Raw genomic sequence first — 26,569 nt, 5'->3', positions numbered from 1 at the left:
AGTAGAACATGCTGCAATTTTTCTGTACTGGAGCATGGTAAAACGCAAAGATGCACTGGAATTTACCTAAACACAACAAAAAAGCACTGGAGCACACGTCCTTATTTAAGGCCAAGAGAAAAGGGGGGGGGGATAAACAAAGGACTGGACTGCATCAAAAACTCACCAAAAACCCACATGTAGAAAAGCATCCAGAACGTATCTGGACTGCGTTTCTATGGTGTGAACTGGCCCTAAATGTGGGCAGAACATGTAACATGTTCCAGAAGGTGAACTTATCTATATGTTTTTGTTTTTTTAACACCTATGTAATTGATAGGCACGTTGAGATAGTAGATGCTTGCCAATTTTTGTGCTGTTTTCAAACAAGAAAAAAAAAAATTACACTTGGCTGAATACTGCCATACTATCGATATTTTAGGACGCTTCTTAGTATATGACTCCATACTTCAAGTTGCAGCAGATGTTGAGCAATAACATATTACAGTAGATTAATGTTTCATTCTGTTATACTTTTCCGTAAAAAGAGATTTCTCTAAACACACTAAACAGAGTGGATAAAAGAATCGTCAGCTGCTGGCATTCTGTAGTTGGCATGACCTGTGGCTGCTGAATATCCAAACAGTGATTGCATCAGATTGGATAAAGTCACTATTCAGCTGACAATTTTCAAAACAGCTCCATAAACCAAAGTCGATTGAAAAAATGTGGCTTTTGTCAAAGCCAGGTAATACCAAAAAGGCCACAACTTTCATTTCTGCCAATTCAGCATGCATATGACAAAATTCAATTAGTGTATGGCCAACTTAAGTTAATTTTGACAGCAAAGTCTGAATAAAAAAAATACATGTTTATCTATACCTCAGATCAAATCAGATCTTACCTGAAATAAGTACAGAGTGATTGGAAGGTGATAAGAACTGACTGAGGTTGCTTCTCCTCTGTGATCCTCTTCTACAAAAAAAAAAAAAACACACAAAAGAAAATAATGTGTACACATACATACACACACAAACACAGCAGAATAAAAAGTGAAGGTTCTGGAGTGACCATCTTAGTCTCCTGACCTCAATATCATTGAGCCACTCAGGGGAGATCTCAAACGTGCTTTTCAGGCAAGACAGCCCAAGAATTTTCAGGAACTGGAGGCTTTTTGCCAAGAGGAATGGGCAGCTTTACCATCTGATAAGATAAAGAGCCTCATCCACAAATACCACAAAAGACTTCAAGCGGTCATTGATGTTAAAGGGGGCAATACACGGTATTATGAACTGGGGTATGTAAACTTTTGATCAGGGTAATTTGGGTAGTTTCTCTTGCCATTATGGATTTAAAAAGTGTAAACACAGTTGATTGATAATAAATGGCTTCAGCCAAACACTAACCATGAGTGAAAGAAAAGTTTTTGTTTTATCATTTATATTTTCTGAAAAAAGGCCAAGAAATCAAATTCTGCCAGGGTATGTAAAATTATGAGCACAACTGTAATATATATATATATATATATATATATATATATATATATATATATACATACACATATACACACACACATCTATATACATATACCACACCCTTGCCAATTTTTAGGTTTTACAGTCAACGAAAATTTACTCACGGTGGACATAATCCTTTTTTCTCTCTGAACAACAGACGTATCCCTCTTTTAAATAGAAGTAAAGTAGTGTTCTCTGCAAAGTGACTTACATTTACAAAGGAAAAAAAAAAAACAGCAGACTGCATAAGTATACACCCCCTACAAATTAATATTTAAGAGATACACCTTTGGCCGCAATTACTTGAGTATAGACAGGCCCTTTATCAGATTTAGTTTCGAACCAAAATGCACTGGAGCTAAACAAAAAGATGGGGGAAAAAAATGTCTGCTTGAAGGGAAAAGCCAAAACCACCAGAGGAAGGAAAGAGCTCTGGGTCTCAACACCACCTATCCGTTTGTAGGAACAGGTGGTGTTCTGTACTTAACAAGCTCACCAGCTCAGAAACGTGCCACGTGCCTCAAAAAGGTGATGGCAACAAGGAAAGCACCTTGTGAGTAAAGGTGGAAAGGGGAATATTCCTAATAAGTTAAAAAAACATGATTAAGCCCAGGGGAGGGGTGATACATGTTGGCCTAGATGACGTGGCCTGGATGAATGGAGCTGAAGCTGCTTTTACCGGTTAACCACTTGGGCCAGGAGAGGTTTGCAGAAGCTGGGCTAGCTCATATTTTCTGCAGGTTAAAAAAAGCAACTTTTGAAGCCCTGAGACAACCATATTCATCAAGTAACAAGGGGTTGTACATAGGACAAATCCTATATAAAAGACATAACGAAGGAATGGGAGGCTAGTAGTCTTTGGAATAGGATAAGATTTATCCCTTGACAGTAACTCAAGTCCAAAAGTTGATCCAGACCTGACTGAAAACAGGCCGCGATTCTCCCACAGAGCATGTCCTGGGGTGAAAGCTTCTTTCCTCACACCAGGTACAGAATACCATCCATGTGCAATTGTAGACACCTGGAAAGTAGACTACCTAACTTGTTACCTGTATAGGAATCGCTGATTCAGAGAGACACCCATTTGACAAGACTTGGGCTTCAATAGCCATGCTGGTAAAGCCAGCAATCATGAAGCAGGAAAGTAAATTGGTCCTAGGAAAGAATTGAAGTGGGTACCAGTGAAAACAGGTGCCTGTGCCCTGAAAAAATACACCTCAAATATGTTATTAGGGGCAGGGGTGGGAGGAGGATGAGCAGTACTTGTCAATTTTGATTAAAGGTCCACTAAGGGCTTATGCACACACTTGCATGATTTAGAGGCCCTGGTTTGCGCTGAAGTGGACCCCTGGCTTAAGTCCAGCCTTAGAAAATGAAGCCTGGGAACAAAAAAAGTAACTGTACTCTGCCCCAACTGGGGATAACCTTCCGAGCTTAATACTTAGCAGGAGGACCCAGGGCAGTATACAAGAACTTTTACCCCTAGCAACATCCTTCATGAGGGCATCCAAGGCAGCTCTGAAGAGACGCTGTCCCTTCCATGGCATGCACAGAAACGGATTTCACATGCCAGCTCCACAGTCCAACACTTTAACAACAGATTACCCTCCATGTTCCCTGATAAGAGAATAAAACTCAAAATTGGCCTGGAGATAGCCACTAACCCATCTACACAGTAGTTCAGGGCATGAGCTCCAAGAGCTTTAGAAATAAAGTATTGGTGTGGAACAAGGCTGGATCCTCTCGCATGAATTTAGCAAATACCCCTAATATTTGACAGACTAGTATCACAGCCATTGCAGGTTGCAAAGCATGGTTTGGCAGAGAATCTCGGGACCCAGAGGAGTCAATATTCCAAACTACTTGAGTAATGCGCCACCTTCAGGTGAATGGACACTTGCCATAAAAAAAAAATACAAGAATCTCCACCGGACATAACCTCTCAAAGCACCACTAAGCCTCAGCTTTGTAGCAAGCAATGTGTCCTGTGATGTACTCCAAGAAAAGGATTTTACATGTAAACCAAAATTCCCAGTGACTTAATCATACATCACAAGACACAGGGGGAGTTATTATGCATGGCTATTTGGGATTTTCCAAGGCCCTGAACAGTGGGCAACACATCAACATGATCAACATGCCTCAAACACAACAAAAGAGGGGGAACCCAACTAGAAAGCTCCCTGCAAAACCTTTTGCCCAAAAAGGGCATCCACAGAAGCATAAACATCTACTTGGTAGAATTTGGTCAACATGTGAAGAGAACTTTCATCTATCTACCGATTTTTTTTTTGTTGTTCTTTTTTGTTTGAATGCATTGTAATTTACTTATTTTTTTTTTAGATAAATAAAAACTGTTCTGGTAAAAAAAAAAAAAAAAAAAAAATCATGTGAAGAGAAGACCAGGTAGCAGAGAGGAACTGCAGTCTGCTCACATAATTTGTGATAAAAACATCTTTGCCATTCTGAAGCTCCAACCACTTTGCATATATTATTTTATATACTGTGATTCTGTACTTTCCAAATATGCTGCAGAAATCTCCCTTCACTGAGTCTGGCTGCAACCATTTTAACTGTGGGCAGCTGAAACTGCTGCCTTTTCACTTCCTGGATTTACACACAGAGGCACACCTCCATCTCTGCAGCTCTCATTGGCCCTCTTGACTCATCTCCCCCCCCCCTCCCTTCCTGTCAAACTCTCACAAGAGTGGAGAGGGAGCTGTGCATGATGTCATAAGTCTAGGCTAATGACCAGACAAGAGCGAGAAAGTGGCTGTATAAGGTATTTACTGGCAGAAAAAAAAATTTTTACTATTCAAAGTTAAAAACAACCAGGGCAGAGGATTTAATAGATGGAAAGTTGAAAAAAATGACTGAAGTTCTGCTTTAAGAACCTTTGTGCTGAATAGTCCAGGAAGCACTAACACTCCTGGTGGAATGGGACTCAACTGGGAAAGGAAGAACTGTGGTCTTGACCCCACAGGCCTGAGAAATTAGTTGACAAATCCACCTAGAAATAGTGAATTGAGAAGCAGCCTAACCCTTCCGAAGACCATCAGGTAGAACAAACAAGGAATCTGAGTTTATCTTAAGTCCACAGCTTCGGTTACAGTCTAACTATACCTAAAAACACCCAAAGAATGAAGCACTTTCTCCTTAGAATGCTTAGGAATAGGACAAAAAGATGGAAACACAAGGGTTGATTTATTGAAACTGGAGAGAGCAAAATCTGTGCAGGTTTGCATGGTAGCCAGCTTGGTCAATTAAGCTTGGAAAATAAAATCTGGAAGCGGATTGTTTTTGTATGTAGAGCTGCACCAGATTTTGCACTCTCCAGTTTTAGTAAATCAACCCCTGTTTGTCCTGATTTAGGTGAAATGAAAAAAGCACCTTAGGAAAGAATGAGGATTGAGGCCTAAATATCACCTTGTCCTGATAAAGATCCAGGAAGGGATCCTTGCAGAAAAGTGCAGTCAACTTAGAGACCTTGCAGTTGAGGTAATGGCAACCAAAAAGACTACCTTGCATTCAAAATGTGACAAGGGAATCTCTTGGGGAGGTTTGAAGGGAGAAGACTGCAAAACAGACGAGACCAAATTTAGCTTTCACAGGGACAAGGGGGGCCGCACAGGCAGAAGCAATCATTGTGACATCCTGAACAAAGGCTTTGGCTGAGAAAGGAGTTGCGACAGGCAAAAATGCAGCCCATTACATACTGTCTGGGATGAAACAAGCCTCACAACAGGCAAAGTAGGCCTCCTATGTACGATGGAACACCTTCCCGGAGGTATGGTAGGGTTTAGTGAGTCAAACTCAGCTAAACCTTAGAGCTTGGGCTTCAACAGTCATGCTGTCAAGGACAGCAATAGTAAAGCAGGATGGAAGATCAGACCATGCAACAGCAAATCTGCCTGATTTGGAAGAGGCCACAGCTTGTTTCCAAGATGTTAATGATGGAATACCTTTCAGTTTTAGTCTGCCCCCACCTTTACGCTAGGTACACACCAGAAGTTTTTATTCCTTGAACCCAGCGGGCAGAACAAAAAAAAACCTGAGAGGTCACCATACCAAGCGATGTCAGACAGACAGAAGCCATTATGTTCTGATATAGGGAGGCAGTCCCCCTGAGGATACACTGATCAGCGCTCACAGCCATTGGCTGCAAGTGCTGATCAGATGCTGGTTTTACAGCAAGCACGTTCGATAAAAGCCAGTACACACTGATTCTGTGAACTGGCTGATATTCGTTCTGTGTGTACCAGCCTTTACTCTGCTCAACAAGTGAGGAAGGAGTTGTAGTGGAAGAAAGGCATACATCAGGGAAGTTATCCCAAGGAGTTACCAGGGCATCTACCACAAACACCTGAGGATCCCTGGTTCGAGTCACAAATCTGTCCAGTTTGTCCTTGAGCCTGGATGTCTAGAGGTCCACATCTGACATCCCCCACTCCAGTCAAATATCTGTGAACATTTCCAGGCAAAGAGACCGTTCTCCCAAACTCAGCTACTGCCGCAAAAGAAAATCCACCTGACGATTTTCCACACTGGGAATGTACACGGCGGAGAGAGTGATGAATTGTCTTGCCCAAGACAAGATCAGCTCTGCTTCTTCCGGAGGAGCGTGACACATCATTCCTACTTGATGGTTGATGTGTGACACAGCCGTGGCATTGTCCTACTGCACCCTGGGAAGCCCCCAAAAGGTAGACACACCAATGTAGGAGAGCTAGCCGAATCGCCAAAAGTCAAGACCCTTCACTTCATTGGAAGGATTTTCCTGTGTCCAGCAACTGAACTGTGAAAAGGTTGAAATAGAAGCCATGAGAACACGGCCAGGACAGGTGCGTTAAACCCTTAGGTCTTGGGACAGCAGTCTTTCTAGGGCTGGGAAAAAAAATTTAAAAATTTCATCTACGTGTTTTTCACGTAGGAATATTATACCAGTCAACTGACAGGTACTAAAAATTCTTTTCATGTCAATAATCCTTCCTCACAAGCTGTGGCCAGTGTATAGTTTATCTCAGCGAAAAGGGTGAGAAAAGGGTTACTTAGACATTTCTGATAGGATAAATCATTTACCTAACTATATATACTTCCTCCAAGTATTCTTCTTCCTTCCAGAGGACCATACTGCCTCCCTTGTTGCTGGGCTTAAACACACCCCTGCATATCCTTCAGTTCCTACCAAGCCCTACTCTATCCTAACGTTAAATTGTCCTGCATAGAATCAACAGATTCCCAATTTGTAGTATGTATGTCCTGTATAAGTACCTCAAGGAAGGTTTATAGCAGTGATTGCGTACATTGGCACCCCAGATGTTTTGGAACTACAATACAAATGATGCTCATGCACTCTGCAGTGTAGCTGAGCATCATGGCAAATGTAGTTCCAAAACATCTGGGGTGCCAAGCTTCGCTGTCACTGGTTTATAGACATGGATTGTTACCAAATGAAGTCAAGGATTTTGAGTTATTCGCCAGCCCTGAGGGGCAGCCAGGTATTACCACTCAATATATTCCAGTTCATCCACCTCCCAAAAACTCACTGGTTTTGGTGTAAGCTTGAAAATGCTCCACCTTATCTTGGACAAGTTTAACCACTTGCTTACTGGGCACTTAAACCCCCCCTCCTGCCCAGACCAATTTTCAGCCTTCAGCGCTGATGCAATTTGAATGACAATTGCGCGGTCATACAACACTGTACCCAAATGACATTTTTATCATTTTTTTCACACAAATAGAGCTTTCTTTTGGGGGTATTTGATCACCTCTGCGGTTTTTATTTTTTGTTAAAAAAAAATTAAGACCGAATTTTTATAATTTTATAAACCCGATTCATGAAATTTAGCTGGGCACACATATATGCAGTGTTTTGTTATCTCTCTTCAAAGCACTATGTCCCGTAGCGGTCTCCTTTTCCATTCTTTTGTTATCAGCCTGATATCGCCTGACAAGTTCTCCAACACATATGATAAAAGCAGTGCCCTCCAATCAGCTGTCTTGGCTGTATGCCCAGGCTTCACTGCAGTGCTAACCAGGAACAGAAATTCTAACACTATGTGCACTTTCTAAACCGCATATAAAGATGAAGACAGCAGAAATACATGTAAAACTTGTAGGGAGATTTTTTTTCATCCCTGTGTATCATCTGAGGCTGTTCACTGCACTGGGTATATGTGACGGTTTACATCCACTTTAAAATTCACTCAAAAAAAAAAATAGGCATATATCCTTACATGTCTCAAACTGATTACCAGGACAACATGGGGAAAAGTCAAGTCCCTTCTCGAGTAAGGAGATTTGGTTGTCAGTCAAGGGGTAATCAGTCAAATTAATTATATTCAGTGACTCACTTCACCATTTATTTTCTGTGGGACCGTGCTGATTTCTTTGACACTTGGGAAGGAGAGATCTCTACATTTGACCGCCTCCTTCTGACTATGCAACTCGTTGCACAATTACCTATGGTGGATGGCCTGTTTTTGGCAGATTTACAGCTGTGCCTTACACAACTTTAACAAATTTAAAGTCTAAGTCCACCTGAACACTTAAATTTCAAAGCTGCAATCATTTATGTGAGCCAAGTTAAGCCTTATGCCTCAAAATGAAAAAATCCTAGATTTTCTACCTTTATTTTGCGGTATCCAGTGCTGTCATATGACTTCAATTCTACTTCCTTTTGAGTCTAAAAGCAGCCAGTGGTTACTGAAAGCTAGTGACATCACTTCCAGGTAGGGACACTGTTCATGTGTAGCCAGTGGGTGTATCATGGGTTCCTGCCCAGTGTTCTCATCAGTAAGGATGCTTTGTACATCCTAATTCATGAGAAAATGAATAAAAAAAAAGACCCATCTACAAAGGGGGAGGTGCATTGCACATATACAGTATAGCTGTGCTGGGCTTTGAGTGAAGACAAGCACAGGGGAAGGGAGCTGGACACAGGTGGGGGGTAGGGGGTGTGGATCCGTCAGTGTAGCTGGAAGTGCTCTGGGGTCTCAGCTCACAATCTACAATGATCATACTACAGGCAACCACACTAAGGCTCTGTTTCCACTAGTGCATCTTATCGTGTGACTTTGGACACAAAGTTGCATGACAAGTCACAGCCCATTAATGCACCCTTTCCCATCTATGCGACTTTGAAAATCAGCGACTTTGAATAGGTGCCTGCACTACTTTGATGAGACTAATCCAGAGAGTGTAAAGTTGGATCAAAGCTGCACTCAGTCGCATTAAAGTCACGCTCTAGCCTTAGGCTACTAGTGCGACTCCAAAGCTGTGCTTTTTAGAGCGCAGCTTTGATCTAACTTTACATTCTCATCAAAAGTTGCATCAAAGTAGTGCAGGCACCTTTTCAAAGTCACATGGATGGGAACGTTTGCCACTGAAATCAATGGGCTGTGACTTGTCAAGCGACTTTGTGTCCAAAGTCGCATGACAAGTTGCACTAGATGAAACAGAGCCTTAAACTCATTACTCATATGTAATGAGCAACAGAAATCGATCTGCATTCTTCCAAACTTGTTCCTTTGTACCTGATTTCTTTCATATTTCTTCCCCAGCTCCCTCCGCCGCTCACAGCAGCTGGGCTTGTGCCCGTCACAGTGCCATGCAGAAACACCCACGAGGTTCTACACTGTAGAAAATCTGCAGAATGTTGCATTGTAATCTTACAGTTTCTAACAAACATAACATACTTCCAAAGCCTGCTCTCTCTCAGGAGAAGCTACTAGCCAAAACGAGGCAATGAAGACAGGAGGAGATCATGTTCGCTCTAACGAGCAGGGCCCTCTGATCCCTCCTGTATTGATTTGTATTGTAAGTGTACTGTCTGCCCTCATGTTGTAAAGCGCTGCGCAAACTGTTGGCGCTATATATATATATATATATATATATATATATATATATATATATATATATATAAATCCTGTATAATAATAATAATGTTCTGTGAAGGATAGGAGGGATTGGGGGTGGGGCTGGCCAGATCTAGGCATGGCTGTCCAAGAACGACAGACAACCTTTTCAGGAAGTGAAAGACACCTTAGCAACTTCAGATAACGGGAGATAGCATTGTCAGTGAAGAACAGGAAGAGCTGATTGTCTGGCTTAGATAAGACTTTCTAAGCTACACAATCAGCTAGCCAGAAAATGAATACTATCAAAAGATAAATATATTTACCATACTATTAATAGGAAAAAATTATTTTGGACTGGACTTCCACTTTAACTGTACGCCAAAATAAATTCAGTGATTTTGAAATGTTTTTATATCAATCTCCTACTTTAAATTACGTGAAGTCACCTGGAGTGTACTTTTGTCTTTATGGTGTAAGGTTATGCTATAATGATGAATCACCAGTAGTTAAACCTTTTGGATACACATGTATTTATAGAACATTCACTTCAAAATCCTTGGATGCACAAAGGTGTCCTCAATTTCGCCAGAAATGTTACCTTAGAAAAGAATTGGCTGCACCAGTGATGACTAAGGTGTGTCATATTAAAATGTGAAATATACTAATAGGATTCAATATTTTATTTGTTTTTTTTTTCAGTCCAATTTAAAAAATAAGTTCACTTTTTTTATTTTATTTTTAATAAATGCACTTCATTTGCTGGTTAAAAACAAAATGTACATTTACTGTTTTTTTCTTCTTAAGCACTTACATGCTGGGCCTATTCTGGCACTCCTCTCTTACATGTAAAAATCATCTATTTTTTGCTAGAAAATTACTCAGAACCCCCTAACATTATATATGTTTTTTTAGCAGACACTCTAGGGAATAAAATGGCGGTTGTTGCAACTTTTTATCTTGCACTTTTTTTGCGCAAAACTTTTTCAAATGCGCTTTTTTTTGTGAAAAAAAAAAAAAGTTTCATGAATTAAAAAATATAACAGTAAAGTTAGCCCAATTTTTTTGTATAATGTAAAAGATGATCTTACGCTGAGTAAATAGATACCCAACATGACACGCTTTAAAATTGCGCACACTCATGAAATGGCGCCAAACTTCTGAACTTAAAAATCTCCATAGGCAACGTTTAATTTTTTTTACAGGTTACCCGTTTAGAGTTACAGAGGAGGTCTAGTGCTAGAATTGTTTCTCGCGCTCTAATGCACTCGCCGATACCTCACACGTATGGTTTGAACATCGTTTACATATGTGGGCGGGACTTACGTGTGCGTTCGCTTCTGAGCGCAAGCTACCAAGGACAGGGGCGGTTTATTAATTTTCTTCTTTTTTTTTGATTGTTTATTTTGCTTTATATTTTTTATTTTTACACTTTCTCTTTTACATTTTTTTTATCACTTTTATTCCTATTACAAGGAATGTAAACATCCCTTGTAATAGGAACGGCGCGTGACAGGTCCTCTTTATGGAGAGATGAGGGGTCAATAAGACCCCGCATCTCTCCTCCAGGCTGGAAAGCATGAGATCCACAAAAAATAATTAAAAATTCACAATCTCATGCTTACCAGCTGTGATCGCGGCTTTGTTTACAATCGCAGCCCGGATATGGCGTAATAACGCCGCGCCCGGGCCTCCGACGGTCATAGAGATGACTGGTGACCATGTGGTCGCCGGAAATCTCTATGGTTGTCATCTGGCGGCAGCTGATTCTTTCTCTGGGTCACCAATGGCACGGGAGAGCCCGGAGAAGCACAGGTTGCGGGCGGGGGGGGGGGGGGGGGGGGTGTACTCCCGTCGCCTGTAAGAACGATCAGTCGGTGGAATTGCCGCTATGATTGTTCTTATGGTGCACAGAATCACCGGCTGAAAACGGGGAAGTCAAGGACGTCATATGACGGCCTTGGGCTGGTAGTGGTTAAGAGCTTGTAAAGCATTGCACCTGCAATCATTAGTGTAGCGGTCTACTCATACCTCTGATACGGGCAGGCAGTTGTTTCAGTCCAGGAAGAGCAATGCACTCACCAGTACCCTCCTCGCAGTTCATTGAGAACTACAAGCAGTCAGCCACAAAGTCTGACAGTACTCATAGGCACACGGCCACGCTCTTTTTTTTACTTTAAAACAGTGTTTTGTTTTGTTTTTTTATTTGAATAAAAGAGAAAATTTACATAAAGCGTATATGCATAGCAAATGTCAAATATGCTCGACAATATTACAAATCATTATCCCAATTGGACATCCCATTATACAACATACAGTAACGTGAGACACCTATTGACACATAAGCCATAACAGGTAATATAACTTTCAAGGTACATTATACACATATGATCTCTCTTCCCACAATTTCCACTCGATGTTGGTGATGATGTTGGAGGACCAATTGTATGTATTAGAGGGTCACCTGGTTAACTGCAGGTTTCAGGAGCCTGTAGCCACCTGTCCCAAATCTTGGTGTATTTTGATGGGCAGCCTCTATAAAAATATGAGTTTTTTTTATAAGATAGACTGTTATTCACTTCTACTATCCAGTTCTTAAACTCAGGTGGGTTCGTCCTCATCCAATGCCTGCCTATAACTTTTCGCGCAGAGAACAGGGTTTCACAGGGTTTCATTTAGGAACATTTTAGTAAATGTATCCATATCCGGCTCTGGAAAAATACCCAAAAGACAAGGTTTTGGGTGCAACGTTAGGGGGAGCCCATGGTGTCATGTAGGAACTGCACTACTTGTGTCCAGAAACCTTGAGCTCTTGGGGAACTCCAGATTAAGTGATAAAATGTCCCTGCTTCTTGGTTGCACATTGGGCAATTGGCGGATTGATCGCGTTTATACCTAGATATTCAAAGTGGTGTGACGTATGACTGATGTAGTATATAGATCTGGGTTAGAAGGTCAGATAGTTTAGGGGACACTAGTTTTCAGGTATCCAAGGCATCACTTGACTCATCCTCCGTAATGCCCATATCTCGCTCCCATCTAACCTTCAATGCATATGCTGACATGGAGGACAGGGGGAGTAGCAGCATGTTGTAGACGATAGATATCAGTTTTTTGGGATCGGAGCTTCTAATCGCCTCCATAAGAGGGTTATTTTCCAATTGCAGGTTGCCAGAGGGGAATTGTGCTCTAAAAGCGTGACGGATTTGTAAGTACCTGAACTACATTTGGTTTGGTAACTCGTACTTGGATCTGTGAAAAGTTTTTAGCTCACCATTACGAGTAAGGTGAGAAAAATAAAACACTCCCCTGGAGCTCCGCAGTTCCGTGTCTGGAATCGAGCGGAATTTGGGGAGAGCTGTATTACGTCATAAGAGGGGTGAAATCATGTGTGTGGGGTAGTTTAAGCTTGTCTGACACGACGTCCCACACCCATCTATAATGGTAGATTAGTGATTGTTGATCTCCCGTTATCTCTGCACCCCTTACTCCCCCCATGACTGCAACAAAGGGATCTGTTGTTGAGTGTGACCATTTAGGACATAGAAAGGTCAGGACCCTAGCCCTGTCAATTTTTCTTATGTGGAATAACTGACAATTGTGCAGCTAAATAGTACATGTTGAAATCTGGTAGAGCCATCCCACCGAGATCTGTGGTATTTTTCAATTTGCACCAGGGCAGTTTATGACTGCCATCACCCGATAAAATTGGTACAGCCGGGTTCTTTTAAAATTTCTAATGACAGCTGCAGGGAGAAGATGACCGGTCCGCTATCACGGGGGGAGAGCTGCAGGAACAGGTTACATGTTCCACCTTAAAAATGTGCAACATGTTCCCAAAGGTGAACTTATCCTTTCATTTAAATCACTTTGCAGATGTCGGTTTTCACTTCCACATGAAAAAGTCTATTTTTCAGTCTTAAAGTCTGAGTTCACCTTTTAGGCAAAAATAATAAATGCACATATTTTTGTAGAAAAAAACATGCATTTATTATTTTTTCCTGCATGAGCCTGGAAAACATTGCACTTGTGATCAATGAATCAGGGGTGCAACGTGCAATGTCAGGCTTCTGCAGACAAGTCCTGCAGCTTTCAGCCTATACCTCTAATACAGGCTGACTGTTTAAAAGCTGCTGTGCTTGTGAATGAACTATGAGAGCGCTCATTAGTGTCCTCGCAGTCCATTCAGAACTACAAGCCATCAGCTGCAGTTGCTGACAATAGCTGTAGTCTATTGAGTCACAGGAAATTTGGAGGAGTCCCACACGGCCACACTGTTTTTGACTTGCGACAGCGGATGCAGAGAGAAGATCCCCCGCCCACTGTCACACTGAGGGGGAGAGACTGCAGGAGCTGGAACATGTTACACCCTGGGTGGAACACGTAACATTTTCCAAAAAGTGAACTTATGCAAAAAAAAAAAAAGTAAGGTGTGCAGTTACCTATAGCAACAGAAAAAGAAGTCACCTTGTGATCTGGTTTTAGCAAAAATAAATGTGCTTACTTGCTATGGAAACAAAACATATTCATACCATTAAGGAAAACAGGCGATCACATCTAGCCATGCGATCAGGAAAAAAAATAGCAGCTCCGTTGAGTAAAGTGTTTGTAATTTCCTCTTTCAGTGTTTTGGAATACAAAGTTGATGTGTCCATGTTGTCCATAGCTGAAATGGGATACAAATCAGTTACATACAGTACACAACCTATGAGATTATCTTTTCTGTTCGTGGCCCTACATAAACCTTTTTAGTCCTCATTCACAGTCGTAAAAGCCAAAAACACATTTACAAGTTTTTGATTTACGTATCTGAAGGCAGCTGCATTGTTTTCAAAGAAGGCATTTACACACTGCATTCAGATCTGTAACACAAAATCCAAAAATCTGCATCTGAGGACAAATGTATACATGTATTCCAGACGCAGGCATTTAGGACAGTGTTACACAAGTATTTACTGATCATTACACAGGGCCTTTTGTGCTGGAAAAATAATATGCACAATAAGATGAGTACAATTTTTACAGGCATGTGAATGTAGCCCATTTACAGGTTCCCTGCAGGTATTCCCCCTTCCCTTATAAAACTTCTCTTTTTTGAGAGTAGTGTGCCTATAAATTTGTTTCCCCCAAAAGCATGAAGGTAAAGCCAGATTTGTTGAACATCTATTGAGCTTTTAGAAATTGACTCCTGAGTACCCTGTTGGACAGTCAGTAATAGGTGCTTTAAGGACACCCAAAGCTCATGCTTTATCCACTAATTTGTGAGGGATATCCAAGAAGGTTAAACTGCTAAACTAAAATACACCAATTGTGAGAGAAAGGTTCTGATAAAACTGGTGCATTTGCCTTTGACTTGCTACTATTTTCTAAACAATGGTCTACATAAATTATTCACTGTATCCTTACCAACAATAAAAGCAAAAGTCTGTGTTCATTTAATGAAAACCATAAGCCACTTAAAGAAACAGATGACATTAATTATAAAACATGAATGTCATTTTTTTTCTCACCATCACACAAGTGTGTGTACAGCTCCTGAGCAGACTGGGATTGGCTCTGATTATTAGGAGCAGGATTCCCTGTTGTCAGTACACTGAAGCAGCTCTGGAGTAACTGAAGCAGGATAGTCTGAGCACAGATGCATTCTTCTCTTTGGCTTGAGAGAAAAAGAAATATATTTTATTTGAATTAATTGAAATAAAGATCCCAAGAAAACTTTAAATAACTGTACTTTATTTATGAAGCTTAAATAAAATATACTGAAAACTACAGAATAAAAAAAGATCTTGCAAGTAATAGGCCTATGGTTTATTCTCAAATTTACAAATTATTACAGCAATGGCACCCTCCATATTTTCTTTAAAGTGGTATTAAAACTTAGGTTTTTTTTAAATAACAAACATGTTATACTACTTGCCTGATCTGTGAAGTGGTTTTGCAGAGCAGCTCCGATTCCCATCATTTCAGGTCCTCCGCCGACGCTTCTGGCTGCTCCCCCCTTGACCAGTCTCCCTCCCCCCGAAAGCCGCTTGCTGCAGGGGCACCAATGCATGCTCGCTCCCGAGCCACTGCTCTGTCTCTCCAAAAGACACCCCCCTCTGCTCTCTCGTCATTGACTCACTGGCTGTGATTGACAGCAGTAGGAGCCAATGGGCTCTTGCTGCTGTCTCAGCCAAGGAGGATGGAGAGTGCTGAGACATCGAAGGCTTTCGTGAACATCGCTGGATTGGAGGGCTGCACACAGGTTTTTGTATCTTAATGTATAGAATCCCTTTAGAACCACTTTAAAAGGTTTCCTTTAGGCATTGAATGGGTCAAAATTTTAAATACTGCATCAGCAAAGATTTGTTTTTTTTTTAGCTCACTGAGCAACAGTGCAACTCTCTCAGGCATACCTGCCTATAAAAAGGTTGAGCAAAGGATTCTATGCACCATTAGAGGATTTTTCAGCTTTCAGAAAGTGCACCACACCTGCAAGATGTAAAAGACGTCTATGGCTCAGTGCAGCTAACCAGCAGGAAAGCCGCAGGTATAAGCAGCATTATATGGGGGCTCAGGACAGTAAGGATTAATTTACATTTGCTGTTTGGGGGGGGGGGGACCCCATAGTTCAATATACAAGACTTTGTATATTGGACTTGTACAGGACTTTGTTGCAGCAAGACACAAAATTATACAAAAATTTAAAAAATGTGATTGAATCTTCTGACAATTCATGTGTACAACATGCCCCCCCCCCCCCCCCATGTTGGAGGATGGGCGATTGGCATATGTGTATTTCTTTGCCATGTATAACTAGGCAATATGAAACTATGTGCATTATCGGTAACTCTAGATTTTGTGTGTGTATGTTTTATCAGTTTTGTATAATAAACATTGATTTTTTTTTTTTTTTAAATAAATTTTGTATAATTTTATGTCTTGCTACAAAAAAGTTCCACAGGAGATATTTTTCTCTTGCATAGCAACATTTAGGGCCAGAGCAGCTGTGAACTCGCACATTACTCACATCTTTTGGTTCTAACCCCATAGTTTATTGTGGCCCACGAGCGGTTACCTAATCACCTAAAGTGATTGTAAAGGCAGAAGGTCTTTTTTTTGCTGTGACTTGGCTCGGGTGCCCCCATAGCAAGCTGCTTGCTGTGGGGGCACTCAAAAGGAGGGAGGGGCCAGCAGAGCCAAAGAGGGACCCGAGAAGAGGAGGATCTGGGCTGCTCTGTGCAAATCCACTGCACAGAGCAGGCAAGTATAGCAGGTTTATTATTTTTAACTAAAGAAAAAAAATACAAGACTTACAATCACTTTAAGTGGCCCTTGTTCTTCAAAAGGTTGAGCACCCCTGGGTAAGAGTTTAGCTGTTCTTGTCAAAGAACATTCAGAGGAAGTACAACTTACAGAGAAAACAAAAGAAACACAAACTATGGAAATCATATACAAAATTTTGCCATGTTTAAAAACGTACATATCTTGTAGCTTTTTGTAACATTTCCAGAGCAGTTCCAAATTTAAGCAAGATAAATCGAGAAGAGATCGATGCCTTGATTGATTCTCTTTTTCCTGCACCAAAAAAAAAAAAAAATGAATACTTACTGTATAGTTGCACAACTATGCAAGCCATTTTAAAATTACTTTTCCGTAACATTTGCTAAAACCCTTGTTAGCTAAATAACTGACTTGGAGAGTATTTTTTCTCTTAATACTGGTGTTTCACTTTGGAGGAAATGTGTGCTTTTGTCCATGGAAGGCAAAGGGAAAGATTCACATTAATGGTGGCTACACTAGGCACATAGAGCCTAACTACAGGTTTCACATATGACCCAATATATTGCTTTTGACACCACTCAAAATAGAGGTGAAATAGAGGTGTGTCCCAGAGCATGGGGTGCAGGCTTGTCCTGATACCAATCCAGAAGGCTAGTGTAAAGAGGAAAGGATCACCTCTACTCTCAACCAGCCCAGGTGAAGAAACAATGAGCAGCCTTAGCCTACATGTCTCCAACAAACCACACATGCTGACGCATTTCACCCCACCCACTGGGGCTTTGTCATAGACCTTATGACTAAACCACGTTAGGTGGAACATAATGCACCAGGGTGTCTGGTTTTGTGAAGACATAGGCCGAGACAGCTCGTTATTGTTTATTCACCTGGGCTTGTAGGGAGTAGCGGCAATCCTTTCCTCTTTACATCCAGGTTCAATTAACTTTAAATAGTTTGTTTGGACCAAACGGGTCCAAACACATTTTGTTCACTAATACATGCACCCATTGTCAGAGCTGTATAAACTGTATGTAGCATTACCGTCCCAGAAACAAAAATTGACTTAGGGCTGAGGACTGCTCAGCCATTCACAGGAAGCTCTGTATTTTTTAAACACGTCTCTTGCTGGTAAACTGTGGTGAAGAGACAGGCAGATGACATTACAATCTCCACCTCAGCAAAACAGGGGAAGCTTACTGAGGGTGCAAGAGTGTAAAGCTGAAAGGGTCCAAAAATCAACCAGTGCCCTTTATACAAGAATGACAACCACCCCATGTTTATAACTAGCTTTTGAAGTAAGGTGCACATGGAAGGGCAATGCACAGTACAAACAGAAAATTTCCCAGCAAATTCGTGCAATTAAAACCCATGATTATTTAAGTAAATTATTAGATGCATAGTGCCAATTTGTTTGTTTTTTTGCAGACTTATTGATAAGTGGGTTGGGAAATTCTGTTCATTTGGACAGTGCAATGCCCTTCCATGTGCACCTTATTTCAAAAGCTAGTTATAAATTGAGCTGGTTGCCATTCTTGTACAGCTTGTTTGTTGAATTTGGTGTATGGACACAATGGACACCTTCTCGCTGCCACTGTGCTCTTGTTGGGCTTTTAATGTGTCCCTCTGAGCATACCGGCCTTTTATTTATACACTGCTATATCTGCTTGGAGACGCTCACATTTAAAGGCCAAGTTCACCTTTCATTAAAAAACAAATGCACATCTTTTTGCAGGTAAAAAAAAAAAAAAGTGCATTATTTATTTTTTAAAACAGGAGACTGAAAAAGCAGATTGCAGGTGCAATGTCAGGATCCTGCTCACACTGCCCCAGTTCTGTTGCCTGTACCTCAGTACAAGCTGTAATTTTTACATTTTTAGACAGGGTGAATGAACTTTGAGTGTGCCTGCAGTTCACTCAAATTACAAGTCTCTGCCACTGTGGCAAACGGATTCCTGTGAATCAATGACATGGCGATATGGTCAGAGTCCCGCACCGCCGCGCTGTTTTCAAAATCAGACAGTGTGTTGTAGGGGGAAAAACATCTGCCTTCTGAGAGAAAAAATATGGTGAAAATTCTGAAAAAGGCGATTTTCTGGTGATTTCAACCACATAAAAACATGACTATATATATATATATATATATATACATATATACACACACACACACACACACACACGCATATATAAACACACACTCACATAATAGGATTTTTATATCATACTTACCTGTAAAATCCTTTTCTTTGAATACATCATGGGACACAGAGTCAGGCTAATATTCATTACCTGCTGGGTTATACTTTATCTCCAGGTGAATGGACACTGGTAGACCAACGGTCTTTAGACAGGAAGTGATCCCCTATATAACCCCTCCCATACAGGAAGAACTTCAGTTTTGTAGCAAGCACTGAAGCCACAAAAAAGAGGGGAGGTATCTGTGTCCCATGATGTACTCAAAGAAAAGGATTTTACAGATAAGTATGACAAAAAATTCTATTTTCTTTTTCATACATCATGGGACGAAGAGTCAGGCTAATATTCATTACCTGCTGGGACGTCCCAGAGCAATAGCCTTGAGGGGAGGGAGACACCCTGCTAAGGATGAGCTCCGGCGTGTTCACATGCTGCACGTGCCGAGCCCGCCAGGAAATCGGCACGGCGCAGCGCTAATCACAGGCAGTGGGGCATTTCCCGATGTGCGGCTGCAGAGATCGGAAAATGTCTCACTGCCTGTGATTAGAGCTGTGTCGACTTCCTGGGGGGCTCGGCACGTGCAGCATGCAAACACGCCGGAGCTCATTTTTACACTCTACCAAACAATAGCCATTAGAACTTATATGGCAGCCCGCAGGTACACTGCGGCCGAAAGCCGAATCCTTGGCTGCTCGAACATCCACTTGAAGAAGTTTTATTAACGTATGCACTGAAATGACAAATCTGAGCCACAGATATCTGATGGCGAAAAATCCAGGAGGCTCCTACACCCCTGGTAGAATGAGCTCTCACCTTAAAAAGGAGGAGCTTTATGTTTCAGGCTGTAGGCCTGAATGACCAATTGACGGACCCAATTGGCAATGGAAGCCGCCTGCCCCTTCTTGGGTCCGTTTGGTAAAACAAAAAACAAGTCTGATCCTCGGATTTCCACAGATCTAGACAAATAAACCTTGAATGCCCGGACAAGGTCTAAAGAATGCAGTCGCCTCTCTTCCCCCCAACGGGGCTGAGAGAAAAAAGAAGGCAAAATAATGTCCTGATTTAAATGAAAGGCCGACACCACTTTTGGCAAAAAGTATGGAACAGGCCGTAACATGACTCTGTCATGGTGAACGATCAAGTACGGTTCCCTGCATGAAAGGGCCGCCAACACCCTTCTAGCCGAGGTGATAGCCATCAGGAAGGCTAGCTTGCGTGACAGCAAGTCTAATGGAATTTCCTTAATAGGTTCAAATGGTTGTTTCTGTAACACAGATAGCACCAAGTTCAAGTCCCAAGGACACATTGGTGACCTAATGGGGGGAAACAAGCGAGTTGCCCCTTGCATAAAGGTTTGGATCAGTGAATGGGAGGCTAAAGGCCTTTGGAAGAATACCGATAGGGCCGAAACTTGACCTCTGATTGTACTCAGAGCCACTTTGATGTCCACAGCTGACTGTAGAAAAGAGAGAATTCTCCCAATCACATATTTCCGAGGATGCCATTTTCTGGCTACACACCAAGTAATATAAGTCTTCCAGACTTTATGATAAATCTTCCTAGTGATAGCTTTTCTAGCATTCACTAGAGTAGACACCACTGATCCCAAGGTGCCACGGTCCTTTAACACCCTGGCTTCAATAGTCATGCCGTCAAATTTAGAGACTGTAAATTGGGGTGGAACATATGACCTCGAGACATTAGCTTGGGGCGATGTGGAAGCGTCCATGGCCCGTCTATTGTCACTCTCACAAACTCCGAGAACCAGGGCCTTCTGGGCCAGGCTGGTGCCACCAGAATGACTGAAATCCCCTCTCCAAATCCCGCGCAACAAATGTGGAAGAAGAGAGATCAGGAGGGAAAGCATAAACCAGGGAGTACTGGCTCTTTGGAACTATCAGAGCATCTGCTCAAATTGCCAGAGGATCTCTTGTTCGGGACACAAATAGCTGTAGATTGTTGTTGAACCTGGATGCCAGTAGGTCGACCTCTGGCCATCCCCAACGTTGGCAAATTTACTGGAACACCCCTGAGTAGATCTGCTGGTGGCTGAGATAATCTGCCTTCCAGTTCTCTACTCCCGGGATATGGACTGCCGATATTATTGGCACATGTCCCTCTGCCCACGCTAGTATGTAGTTCACCTCTTTCAGAGTTTAACAACTCCTGGTACCGCCTTGGTGGCATTGTCGGACTGAACCCTGATGGGGCAGTCCTGAAGCTCCACTGTCTAGGATCGTAGGGCCAGATAAACTGCCCGTAATTCTAGGACGTTGATGGGCATGGTCTTCTCTGTCCCTGACCATTTCCCCTGGGCTGTGAGCCCGTCTAGGGTCGCTCCCCAGCCCGAGAGCCTGGCATCTGTAGTCAGTACTCTCCAAGTTACCGGGAGAAAGGATTTTTCCTTTCGCAGGTTCTGATCCTGTAACCACCAGTTTAGGCTTAAGCATGCCTGAGGAGATAAGCACATTGGATAACCCAGGGCTTTTCTTCCTCTGTTCCAAGCCAACAAGATGTCTTATTGTAAAGGCCTGGAATGGAACTGGGCATAGGGCATTGCCTCGAAGGAGGATGCCATCCTCCCTAAAAGACTCACACAGAGCAGAATGGAGGGTTGTCTGGTACCCCTTATCTGACGCACCTGATCCTTCAGGGCACAGATCCTTACGGGTGGCGAGAATACTCTTGCTTGGACCGTGTTTAGAATCAGACCTAAATATTTTAGACTTTGAGCTGGTCTCAAGGCTGACTTTTCAGTATTTATGATCCAGCCTAAACTTTTCAAATACCTCACTGTGTATATTATGCTCTGTTCTAGAGCCTGTACTCAGTGAACTCTGAGCAGGAGGTTATCCAGATACCCGAGCATCAGGATCCCTTGGGCCCTTAAAAGACCTAGTACTGGTGCTAGGACCTTTGTGAACACCCGGGGGAGCTGTAGCAAGCCCGAAGGGTAGAGCCACAAATTGAAAATGACGTTCCTCTACTGCAAAATGTAGGAACCTCTAATGAGGATGAAAGAGAGGTACGTGTAAGTACACGTCCTTTAGATCGACGGAGGCAAAAAAAAAAGTCTCCCCTCTGGAGTGAAGTTACTACTGAGCGGACAGACTCCATCCGAAAGGATTGTATCAATAGATACTTGTTCAGGGACCTTAGGTCCAAAATGGGCCTTGTGACCCCGTTTGGTTTCTGAACCGTAAACAGGTTTGAATAAAACCCTGTGCCCCTTTCAGATACCGGAACCTCTACAATCACTCCTTGATGCACTACATGATGTAGTGCCTGAAGCAATAAGTTTATTTCTGAAGGATCCGAGGGAACACTGGATCTTAGAAACCTCTGAGGGGGCTCCCCCCCCCGTAATTTCAGCTTGTAACCACAAGATACAATTGAGGTGACCCACTCGTCCTGAATTGTTGTTTTCCAAATGTCCGCAAAGTGCAGCAGCCTTCCCCCTCCCGATAGAGTGGGGGCGCCCACTCAAAAGGAGGGCTTGGTGCTGGGTTTAGAAGAATTTTGGACCCAGGGCTTTTTCTGGCCCTGGCCTTGCCGCTTGCCCTTGGCCCTAGTGCCCTGTTGGCAGCGGAACCGCCCTGACACGGAGACACTTGAGAAAGCAGTCCCTTGGTTTTTAAATGAGGTACGTTTGGTGCTTTTCTTCCCAGGAAGTAGAGAACTCTTCCCTCCAGAAATCTTTTGGATATATTTGTACAAGTGATCACCGAATAAACGTTCTCCATGAAACTGGAAACCTGACAATAACATTTTACAAGGAAGCTCAGCTGACCAGTTCTTAAGCCATAAAAGTCTGCACTTTCAGGCAGATCATCCTCCTGGTTAGGCCTATCCGGCCGTTTGACTTGATCCTTTACGGACTGGCAAATACTAATTGCTGCAACAGCTGACTGAATAGCTGAACTGGCCAAAGAAAAGGAAGCCTTTTATAATAACTCCAAATTCTTGTCAACAGGGTCTTTCAAGCCCTATGCGTTATCCACCGGACAAGTTAAGTTCTTGTTTAAGGAAGAGACTGCTGCATCTACGGCTGGCATGGTCCATTTTTTAATGAACTTTTCATCCATGGGATATAAAAGGGAAAACCTTTTTTTAGAGGCAAAAAAGTCCTGTCAGGATGTTCTCAATCAGCATATACAACCTGTTCGAACAGGGGGTGTAGCGGGAAAGTCTGTGCGACCTGAAAAGGTCTCAGAGATCCCAAAGAGGACCAGGGGGGCTCAGTCACCACTGCAAGAGGCAACTTAAAAGGTCAGAGTCAGGATCAAAAACCTATATGACTGAGAGGCAGACATCGAATGGATATCTTCTTGTCCAGATTGCTCGGAAGCAGACTCATTTGCCAGGCACTCCACCGAATCCTGAGCTTTAAGCTCTTCCCCATCCTCAACCCTTTCCTGCTCCAAACGAGGAGACTCTGGGGAGGGGTGATCTGTCACACTTCCTGCCACCCTGCGGGATGGAGGCAATCATGCCGGCAATCTTTTGCACTAACCCGGCTAGGGCTGATGGCAGTTCATCCTTATTGATAAAGGGTGAAGCAGCAGCGTTGACTGTAGGCACAATACCAGATACCAGGCACAGAGGCTCAGATTGCCCAGGAGCCTGTGGTCTTTCAGGGAAAAACACACTAGAGATACGACTAGGTTCATCAGGAACTACTGACAACATAGGTGTGCCCTTCCATGTGGTGTTAGACCCACTCCTCTTTTTGGAAGACATTCAATGCCGCAAACAAAGGAGTACTTGGGTGTAGTTAAAACACCTCAAAAGGGAGACCCTTTAATAGGGCTCACCAAGCCCCTATGCAACAATCCTGCTAAGCACCTTTAGCCTGCCAAGCAACGCCTGTTGACTCACGTGACCCGGGTAAGGAGAAATGAACCACTGCAAGTGTCTGTTCAGAGCCTGCTCTGTGTCCCAAGCTGCCGTCTGGAAGCAACACATGCTTGGCATACACAGATTAAATAAGCTGGGTGTGCGCCGGAACGTTCTATGCGTGCATGGGCACGGTCCCAGCGAGTGGGAGTGACTGTATTCGTGTACGACAAACCTTCGTGAGCCCAGATAAAGGCTACGGCGCATGTGCGGTGAACACGCATGCGCCATGGCCACCAAACAAACATTAACTGCTGAGCCCAGTGGCGATCTTGTGAAAACGCGTGCGCCATGGCGAACCAAAGGCGAAATGGCACACCGTAATGTGCCATCGTACAGGTAAAAAACAGCCAGACACAAACAAAAACGGTACATTTTAATAACACCCACAGCTAGCCCAGAATTCCCCTTAGCTAGCTTGACTGATTGTTACAATTACTGGGTCACCCGACAATAATAAAATAAAGGGGTTTCACTTACCCGTCCAGGCAAAGGGTCACTTAGGAACTAAGGGCCCAATCTTCACATATATAACGGTGGGTTACCTGGACCTTCAAGGACTGGGTACCCTTTCAAGTTTAGGGTCCACTCCCTTGGACCTGTACAGCACCCTGCAGGAAATGCTTTAGCGCTGTAGTGTCCAGGATTTCCACTCCGCAGGGTCCAGCACCCAGAGGCCACATTACAGGCCAAACCTCGCAGGATCTTAAGTCTTCTTTGCGAGGCTCGGGTACCATTTATCTAAGCATAAAAGACTCTGTCAAATGGATCCAATCGGTCAATCCCTTGATTCATTTTTGGAACCGTTTGTGGGACTAGACACCTGGAGCTCAGAGAGCTCAAACAATCCGTACCATCCACCTTGCAGACACTGGTAAAAACAGAAGTGCTTCCTGTATGGGAGGGGTTATATAGGGGATCACTTCCTGTCTAAAGACCTTTGGTCTACCAGTGTCCATTCACCTGGAGATGAAGTATAACCCAGCAGGTAATGAATATTAGCCTGACTCTGTGTCCCATGATGTATGAAAAAGAAATATTTTTTTTATAAGTAATCACATGACCTCTGTTGTCAGCTGCATAAGGGGCTTGGAGAGACTGGGGTGAAGAATGCAAAGGGGTGTGTCAACAAAAGGCAGAGAAAGAGCAATACACTGAGTTCTTCCCAGTGAAGAGCTGTGCATGGGGGGGTAGAAGAAAAAATGACCATGCTGGGATGAATGTGCTTCTATGCCTAGTGTGGACAGTTTGAAATAGGAAAGCAGGCGGACTGGCAGAGTCACCAGGTATTTCACACAAAAGGAAGAAATACAATGAGAACTGGAAACTTTTTAGCACAAGTACATGATACAACAGACACATCAGGAATATGAAATGTTAGGGTACACTTTAATCTTCATCTAGGAATTGCAACATCATACCAGTTATAATGGCTTGTAAAGTTCTACAAGTAAGGCAAGGCTCTCTTTGTACCTGGGATTGCGGAGACTTACCATATCATGTGCCAGCTGCTGAACAAATAGCAGAGTTTTTAGAATGAGGGTCATTCCACATACGCTATCAGATGGCAACTCTTTACACTTCAAACATGTCACATTCATGTCAATTTTAGCCTCCAGTGGTCTGCGATAACCAAAAGCACTGATACCTTGCACACCTAAGCGCTCTGCAGTTTCTTCCCGTGTGCAGAGGAACTTCACCATCCAGTACTAGTGAGGAAAATTTGACACAGGTTAGTGCAGTGAGTCTGCGAATCAGTGAAACTGATAACAAAAACTGACATGATGAAATGTTTACATCCATTATCATCCATGTTACCAACAAGTTCTGCAGCCCAACAATGTATTACAAAGTCAATAGGGTTCAGAATTATAAAGAAAAAAAAAAAAAAACATGATACGCAAACTAACTTGTAAATTCTAACAAAGTAATACTATGCTTTTGGGCCATTTTACAACTTCTGAGATTAACCACTTCAGCCCCGAAACATTTGGCTGTTCAATGACCAGGCCATTTTATGCGATATGGCATTGCGTCTCTTTAACTGACAATTGCGCGGTCGTGCGACGATGTACCCAAACAAAATTGACTTCCCTTTTTCCCCACAAATAGAGCTTTCTTTGAGTGGTATTTGAACACCTCTGCGGTTTTTTTTTTTTGCACTATAAACAAAAGAAGAGTGAAAATTTTGGAAAAAAACAAAAAACACAATGTCTTATTTTTCGTTATAATAAATATCTCAAATTTAAAAAAAAATATTTTTTTCCTCAGTTTAGGCCGATATGTATTCTTCTACAGATTTTTTTAAAAATTCACTGATTACTGTATAAATGTCACTGGCAGGTAAGGGGTTAACACTAGGGGGCGATCAAGGGGTTAACTGTGTTCCCTAGTGTGTATTCTAACTGTAGGGGGGGTGGGACGGACTAGGGCAAGAGAGAGATCGGTGTTCATACTTGGTATGTACACACGATCTGTCTCCTCTCCCCTGAGAGAATCGGGATCTGTGTGTTTACACACACAGATCCCGGTTCTCGCTCTGTCGTGAGCGATCGCAGGTGCTCGGCGGTCATCAGGCTTCTCTTTTTCCACCTTTAATGTGACCTATAAACTGTACAACTCAGTTCAAAAATAAACTGAAATCTTTTAGGGGGAGGAAAGTAAAAAAAAAAAAAATGTGGTTGCATAAGTTTGCACACCCTCTTATAACTGGGGATGTAGCAGCGTTCAAAATTAAGCAATCGCATTCACACTCATGTAAAATAGGAGTCGGTACACACCTGCCATCATTTAAAGTGCCTCTGATTAAAACCATATAAAGTTCAGATGTTCTGGCAGGTCTTTCCTGACATTTTCTTAGTCACATTC

The 26,569-nt window shown here is 42.5% G+C and overlaps 1 protein-coding gene across 2 annotated transcripts in view; it reads right to left on the bottom strand.

The window, feature by feature from the left end:
• The window catches only part of ZZEF1 (zinc finger ZZ-type and EF-hand domain containing 1), a 375,890-nt gene that overhangs the window by 229,789 nt on the left and 119,532 nt on the right, over positions 1–26,569 (bottom strand). For both annotated transcript variants that reach the window (XM_073615049.1, XM_073615050.1), the window contains exons 13-17: positions 25,195–25,410; positions 16,815–16,909; positions 14,863–15,008; positions 13,885–14,018; positions 884–954 (exon numbers count right to left, since the gene is read on the bottom strand). In XM_073615049.1, coding sequence (XP_073471150.1) covers positions 884–954; positions 13,885–14,018; positions 14,863–15,008; positions 16,815–16,909; positions 25,195–25,410 — 662 coding nt within the window. The remainder of the gene's footprint in view (positions 1–883; positions 955–13,884; positions 14,019–14,862; positions 15,009–16,814; positions 16,910–25,194; positions 25,411–26,569) is intronic.

The sequence above is a fragment of the Aquarana catesbeiana genome, linkage group LG02 (genome assembly GCF_042186555.1).
Source record: "Aquarana catesbeiana isolate 2022-GZ linkage group LG02, ASM4218655v1, whole genome shotgun sequence".
Classification (NCBI taxonomy): Eukaryota; Metazoa; Chordata; class Amphibia; order Anura; family Ranidae; genus Aquarana; species Aquarana catesbeiana.
This window is presented reverse-complemented; position numbering and strand designations above follow the sequence as displayed.